This window comes from Aptenodytes forsteri, unplaced genomic scaffold (genome assembly GCF_000699145.1).
Source record: "Aptenodytes forsteri isolate BGI_AS27 unplaced genomic scaffold, ASM69914v1 Scaffold146, whole genome shotgun sequence".
NCBI lineage: Eukaryota > Metazoa > Chordata > Aves > Sphenisciformes > Spheniscidae > Aptenodytes > Aptenodytes forsteri.
In genome coordinates, this window is record NW_008795128.1 from 6,037,974 (window position 1) to 6,045,672 (window position 7,699).

At 46.6% G+C, this 7,699-nt stretch overlaps 1 protein-coding gene across 1 annotated transcript in view; it reads left to right on the forward strand.

The window, feature by feature from the left end:
• Positions 1-3,098: 3,098 nt before the first annotated feature.
• TYRO3 (TYRO3 protein tyrosine kinase) overlaps positions 3,099-7,699 on the forward strand; it is a 40,535-nt gene continuing 35,934 nt past the window's right edge. The window contains exons 1-2 of the mRNA XM_009277550.1: positions 3,099-3,280; positions 5,606-5,706. Of these exons, the coding sequence (XP_009275825.1) occupies positions 3,099-3,280; positions 5,606-5,706 (283 nt within the window). The remainder of the gene's footprint in view (positions 3,281-5,605; positions 5,707-7,699) is intronic.

The window sequence follows — 7,699 nt, forward strand, 5'->3', positions numbered from 1 at the left end:
AGCGGCTGGGCCAGCTACGTGGCGCTCGGGAGCCGGCGGGGAGCCCGGGCTGTGCGAGGTGCTGCGAGCCTCGCCCGCCTGCCTGCAAGTACAGAGTAGTGAGTCGCAGCCCAAATAATCCTCCTTGTTGTTTGCGGAGGCATTGCTCTGGTATTTGCCTAGCGCGGATCGCCGCCGAGGAAAGCCGGGCGCTAGCGCATTCCTGAGTGGCTTTTGTTGGTTTTTCCCTCCTGAACTCATTTTCCGAAGTTTCACCCCCGAGTCGGCAGGGAAAGGCAGCATGTGAGAGCCTCGGCGCCCAGGCGAACCTCCCGCCGACTTCCCCGGGAGTTTGGGCTCCGCGCTGCGTGTGGAGCAGTGTGCGTGCAGTGACGCTGATCTGGAGAGGATGTGGAACAGGTTGGATCGCTAGATCAGGGTCCTAAGGAATCTGAGGAGTGAAAAACCTTTCCCTTGGTGTACACGGGTAGACATCTTCCTCTCTCTCCACTCCCAAAATAACTTCACAAAAAGCATACTTCTGTTGCTAGGAATCAAAATATTCAGAGGTGGCAAGCTTTTTAAAAAAAACAAAACCGATACAACAAACAAATATGTCATGTATTTTGACAACTAGTATGTTCGTTTGCTGTCAACTCTCTGACAACTGGTTGATAAGAAATTTAATATGATTTTATTTCCTAACTATACATTTCAACTCCTGCAGCTCTTACAGGTAGGCTTGGAGGGACCTATTTGGATAAGATTATTTTTTGCGTTGGCAAGAATGTTATCAGATGAGAAATCGTGAGTGGGAGAGTAGAAGGAGGAATAGGTGGAAATTAAAATCCATATTGGCCTCCTATGTGCTTCTTCTCGATACCTGCAGGAAGAGATGCTGCAGCTAAAACTGGATTTTTGTCAAAAACCTGTGAATTTATTAAAAGTCCCTGATCTGTATTTCTTCATTTCAGTTGATCTTGATGGAGGGATTATACTTGGGCGGTGTGGAGAATTACAACTCAGACTGAGCACTTGTACTGTGTATTAATTTTCCTACATCATTAATTTGTATGGGAACTGAAAACCATAAAGGGTCTCTAACAACACTTCTTTGTTTAATTTATGGCTAACTCTTTCAGCAGGGTGGTCTGAGGAAAGCTGAGTAGATTGCTTTTCCATGAAGGCACCTGTAATGAAAGCGTCTGTCAATTTGTGCGTGCGTTCAGCAGCCTGGCTACATCAGTTTTCTGTAACACAGAGAGCTGCTATGAAGCTTTCATGTTTTATTCTAATATTGTGAGTGGTGAAAGGGAGGATGCTTTCTGGCATGCACTGGGACGTGTAATTTGTGTTACAGATGAGTTAAGTAATGCGAGGTTAGATCATCGTCACCCAAGGTGATTAAATCGTTAGCCCAGCAAATGAGCTGTAGCAACTAAACTAAAATTATCATCTTACCAGTTTTCCAATGCTCTCTGTGAATTTGCTAAATTACTAACAGCAGATAGAAAGGCAAAAGAGTGAGAGTAGGAAACCAGCTGTTAATGGGCTGGGGGATCTCCTTAAGGAAAGGAATAAAGTCCTTCTGCCTGTGTTCTGGGATTGCTCCCAGAGCACTGGTGCTCTGCCGGGTACCGGCTGCCAGCAGCAGAGCGCCATCTGGTCCCACAGTGCTGGCTCCCCCTTCTTCCAGCTGTTACAAACATGCTGTGACTCCTTCCGCTGTTGTTCTGCCCTGTGAGGTGGTGCCCTCATGGCTGTGGGAGGGTGGCATGTTGGCAAGAAGGGAAGTGGCATGTGAGAAATCTCTCTATTTGATCACTGGTCAGGCTGTAACAGAGTTCGAGAGCAACAGGGCTCTTACTTAGCAGCACTCTGGATTTCACAACAGGCATTTTTCTGTCTGACTCTGTAGGCTAGCGAGGCATCCTGTGAGAAGCTGACCAGCTGGTGAGCTGGGTGAAGTTGTAATGTATTGTGATACATGGCCGTGCAAGAGCGGCAGAGTGATGGAGTCATTTGTTTTTGAAGAATGTGGAGGCCGCTGCCAGGGCATAATATTGAACTAGGCTAGACCTGTTCTGGTCTGTCAGTCCTGTGCTGTTGCATAAGAAATGGCCACTCTCCCTAACAAAACTAGCTTTACATTTATTTCGCACCTTCTTGCTTTCCCATGGTCTCCTTTGATCCTCTGGTTCCTCCTCTATATGCCGTTCTTTCTTAAATGTGCTTATATAGTTGGCTTCCATGTTTTCTCATGGTAACACATTCTATATATTCACTTCTGCTTGAGGGAAACACTCCCCATCCACCCACACGTGTAACAGTGCTCTGGGCCAAATTCTGACATTTCTGTGTCAATGTAAACCTGAGCAGCTCCACCGACTCTGGCTCTGCTGCTTTGGGGTCGCAACTAAATAGCTCCGAGTATAACGTGGTCCTTTGGCTGGACTGAAGGTTCAGGGAGGTTCGTTTGAGCACACGCCCACATCACGCGACAGAAATATCTGTTCTGTAAACAGTTCTGCTCCTTGGTGAGGTATGCTGTGGAATAGGCTTTGCTTTCATGGGTTTTGCAAATTGCAGAGAAGCTTTCTGTAATGCAGAGGAACAGTGTACGCTGAATAACGAGACATAATTGATTCTTTCTTGTATCCCAGCTCTTTACAAATGCATACAATGGAGCAAGCATGATGATTTCTTAGCAGCACAGGAACACTGTAGCTGAAATTCAAGCCTGGGGAAAAGAGGGAGGTGTGGTACTATGTTGAGCGAACGCGCTTAGTACTGCTGGATCACTGACACGACGAAGCTCCCAGCGTTTCTGTCTGGCTCTGCCTGGGCACTGCTCTGCAGAAGCTCACTCTGCTGTTACATGAGTTGAAAAAAGCACCGCGTACGGACTGAGCCACCACTTTTCTCCAGCAATTGTGCTTTCAGTGCTTGCCTTTGACTATTGCTTAGCAGACATAGTAGAGCAGTGCCGAGACTAACAGACTCCTCTGCAGTGTGTACTGGTAGGGTATGTAATTCCAGACCACCAACCTAGAGTAATTTGCTGTACTCCAACCCCCCTTCTTCTGGGGGTGGGGCGGAGTAGTATTTTTTTTTTAGGTATGAAATTTACAGGATCTCCAATCAAATTAAAGGTGTCCCAGGGTCAACCCGTCAAACTAAATTGCAGCCTCGAGGGAATGGAAGATCCCGAGATGTTGTGGATCAAGGACGGAGCAGTGGTGCAAAGCGTAGACCAGGTGTACATTCCAGTAGATGAAGAACACTGGATCGGCTTCCTCAGGTACAACAGATGCAGAGAAGGAAGAATATCGCGGAAACTATTACAGAGTTTTCTGCTGTCAGCTATATCTGTGCAACTGCAGTGCCTTCGGCGGGGCAAGGTCCTTAGGTCTGCAGTTCAGCGCGTGGCAAGGGCATAACTGAGAGCAGAATTGAAGCCACTGAGGGCTGAGATTTCATGCACTAGAACCATATTGGTTTCCTGACTACTGTGGTGACAGGTGCTTTGCTAATGCTTATGATGCTTGAGACGTGACTTCAAGGTGAAAGGATGTTCTTGCCTTGTTTGTTCATCTTGTTCTGCTGTGCAGCAGGAAGACTTGAGGTCTGACTTACATAAATAGGTTTTCTCTCTCATACTCATTCTGTTCTCTTACTCTCTCTTGAGCTGTCAGTCTGCCTAAAGGGTGAGGATTGTTAATTGAAATGAGACTCCCAGGACTACATCCCCTTCCTTTCTTTGGGGAGGAGTGTTTGTCACCTGAACCATCCCCGAGTCATTTTGCAGAGACTTTCCTAATACATGTACACTACATGATATCAGTCCTGCCCCGCTCAGAGGTGCAAAAACTCTCTTCTGCAAAGCAGGTCTCTGTGGCTTTATTTCAGCAGAAGGGGGCTGTCAGCTAGTTCTGGAAGTGCCGAGTTAAACAAGACCCAAGGTTCTGCTCTGTCTTTTTCTACACATAAAGAGAGCTTGTACAAGCAAGCATGCCATCACCGTGAAGGCTCAAAACTGTTGACTGACTGAGAATCACTCTTCCCTGAGCTCCAGCTTCATCTCCTGTTAGGTTTCTTGGATTGACATTGCACGGAGTCTCCAATTCCAGCAGCTAAAAGTCTCTGTGCTAAAGCTCGTCTATAATAAAAATTTTGATAGGAAAGAAATCTGTTCCAGGTAAAACTATTGCATAACATCATGTTGCGGAAACAGTTGTCTTGAAACGATACTGTTTACTTCCCCCCAGTTCCCCTAGTTAACTCTCTTTGCCCCACAGAGTCTCTCAGTCTGATCTCCTTTCTCACCTCTTGTTTTCCTCCACTGAGAACTTTCTGCAGCACCAGGGCTAAGTATAGGGTGCTAAATCTAGATGTGTCCGTATCTTTTTTTCTCCTTTTTCCTTTCTTCTCCTAAAGTGATCATTTCTACCACCCACTGTGTGATTCTCTGCTGCGATCGCTGTGTTTCAGAACATGCGGCTGGATGGGCAGGACAGCTGATGCCATTTGAAGGTACAGCTCTGAAAATCAAGCTGTAGTGGGTCCATTTTGTGCATTTCAGCAAACACTCTCCCTTTTCTATCTTCCTTCCTGAGATGTTCTTCCCCTTCCCCAAGGCGGACTGCTAGTGTTAGAAAGGCGGGCATCAGATCTGCTGAGGATCCCTGCATGGCAGCAGACGCATGGCTGCACATCCCACGGGGGGCAATCAACATTTGTACATTGACAGGCACTCAGAGTCACACTGGTCCCTTTGGTAGCTGAGACCTTGTCGCTTTGGGGCCAAATTCTGCCCTTACTCACCACGCTAGCCTTGTGTTGCTAATGGCAGTGAGGATCTCGCAGGTTTCCAGCAGTGGAGCAAGGAGCAGAATTTCTCCCCTGAACTGGAGGCCTACAGCTTGAATGCTGCTCAGTCCCCGTGGCTGCCTTCCCCTGCTTGGATGCATCTTCTCAGAAGGGGAGCTGTTGCTGAGCAAGGGAGGACACAGAAGAGTTTGTAGGGTGAGGTCCTGTGCTGGAATAGGCCAGCATAACCCCTTGAAATCGCAAATCGAGAGGCCCAAGGAGTTTTGCAGTGTGAGGCGCTCTTGGGATAAGAATAACACTGAGTGCAGTTGAGGCATGGGGGGGCCTTTTCTGACCCATCTTTTCCTGTATGAGGCTGTCACCAGTCCTGTCACCTAACTGGGGCAAAACAGTTGGGCTCATTGGAGGTTTGTGATTTGGAGTTTCCTGCTAGCTCAGACATTGTAGCCCAAGCTGTCGCTCTTGAAGGCTAGCTAGAGTCACAATTCAGGATCAAGATGACCAACGCCTTTCTATCCTCAAAGGACACAAATGATGAGTTTTTTGTGATGACGTTTTGGAGGAAGGCTGTCTGCTCTGCTGAGAATTACCTCCACCCACTTTAGGGAGGAGCCTCCTGTCTCCGCTGTTTTGCCACGCGCTTTGTGCTGGCTAGCTGTTGCCCTCCTCCCCAGAGCTGGCTGCGTCTCAGTGGGTGTTGTCCCTGCATCTGGTTTGCCAAACACTGGAGGGTCCTTTGGGGCAAAAACATGCTTTATCCACGTAAAATATCGATATGGCTTTTGACTTTTTTCAGCTTGAAATCCGTCGAGCGGACAGATTCTGGGAAGTACTGGTGCCAGGTTGAGAACGGGGGGAAGAAGGAAGAATCACAGCAAGTGTGGCTCATAGTGGAAGGTAAGGAGTAGTAGTAGTGCTGGTTTCCTTTCAGGGCTGACCCACCAATATGCTCTAGGTGGAAGTGGTGAGAGCAGATTGCTCCAGTGACAGGCTTCTTGGCTCTGAACCGTGGCTGCTAACTGCAGTAAGATCACTACAGAGCAGGAGTAAGAAATGGTAGGAGAGTAGCTTCAAGGAGAGGAGCTGTCAGTTTATTACCTTCTGGTTTTATTTTGTCACATTAGGAAACAAGTGAAAGATCCTTTCGTGCACACACATTTCTTTCCAGCCCCTCAATCAGTTGTTGCTTTGGTCTCCAAATAATTCGTAGAATGATGGGATGGTTCAGGTTGAAAGGGATCCATTGGGATCATGTGGTCCAACCCAATTCTCAAAGCAGAGTCACAGCCTGGTTCTGTGTATCAGCCAAACAGGTCTTTGAGGGCAAGGTACAATTTTAGCCCAATTCTGAGTTTTGGGAGAAGTGCTTCGGTGCTTCATAGCTGTAACTGTTCCATGTGGCACTGTTTTGCCCAGTCTTGTCTGATAAAGAATAACTTCTACATGGTTGCCCAAAAGTCACCCAAGACAGCGTGGATTGGTGGCTTCTTACTGTCTCTAGTTTCATTTTTCTTGAGCCATGATTGTGTTAGATCCTCAGAAGCTAGTAGTCATAGGATGGCTTAATATTTGGTGAGGAAATTGACAGGAACAGTGCATTTGCAGCAAGAAGTGGCTTTTTGGATGTAATTGGTAACATTTTGGGCCAGAGCTGAATTGACAGCCTTAAAGAGGGGTAGTGGGGAGGGTATCATGGGAGGTGGTGTGGTCTGGGTGTTTTACAGCAAAGGTCTCGCTCACTCAGAGCCGTGGAAACATTCATAGCAGTTCTCACAGGAGGAGGAACACTTACCTGCTGCCTTCCATAAATCCCAGGCTTTTGTCCACCTAAATTTTCAGGTGCAGTTTCAACTGGAGAACATTGTTTACAGCTTGAAACCCTGCACAATAGAGAGCATTTTTATTTCTATTCTAGTTACCACGGCCTGCTCCAGACGTGGCTGCATTTGCATGGCTGCATTAGGAGTGATTGGGTAGCTCAGTGTGCTAAGCCATCTGAAAAACAAAGGAGCCCTTCTGGGTAGCACAGGCAAGAAATATCAAAGTCACAAAAACCAGCTGCAGCTAGGTAAGGGGGAATGTTGAGAATGAAGGCCAAAGCTTACAGTGGAAGCAGGAGCTAAAAAAAAATGCAACTAGTCAGTTGCCTTTATGAGAAAAGCAAGTATGGCAGAAGCTAGTTAAACTTGAACTGAGTATGTAATCACGTGAAATGGGAGTTAGTGGAGAAAAATTAAAAATAACAAGTAGTGATAAGGGGTGGATTTTTAAAAATGTGTCAGCTGTTAGCATAAGAAAACACCAGGGGATGCAAAAGCCTATCAGACCCACCGTCACTGTTATCGCTGTATGTATTTCTTCCCTGGGTGTACCAGCTTTGTCTAGAAGTGGTTGCTGTATTGATAACGACTGTGGTCCTCTTTGAGAGAGGATCTTTACTGAAGGCTGCAAATAACCAGAGTAGGTGCTGACACCCTTCAGTGTGCCACACAAAACAAGTGTGGACTACTGGTGATCTAACTTAAAGCAAGCTCAAATGGATTTCTATCCCGTCTAGTATCTGCCTTGATCGACTTAGGTAGTCTGTATCAGGCAGAATTTGTAGCGATGGTATTTGAACTGTCTTTGTAATACAGCTAAAATGTTTGATCTTATGAAACACTCAAAATAATTTTGTTTTTATAAATTCTGAGGAAACTGTTTTCTGGTTTAGAAACTAGACTCTGGCCTTATCGAGAACATGATAGCATTTGATGCCCAGAGAGGTAATCTAAGAGGCACCCTGCAGAGTGTGACCACCTGAAAAATACGGATTATGTTTCTTATAGAACTTTCCCTCTGAAATTACACCTCTGACCGTGTGGCTGTTCCTGGGGCTGCTGGCCCCTGT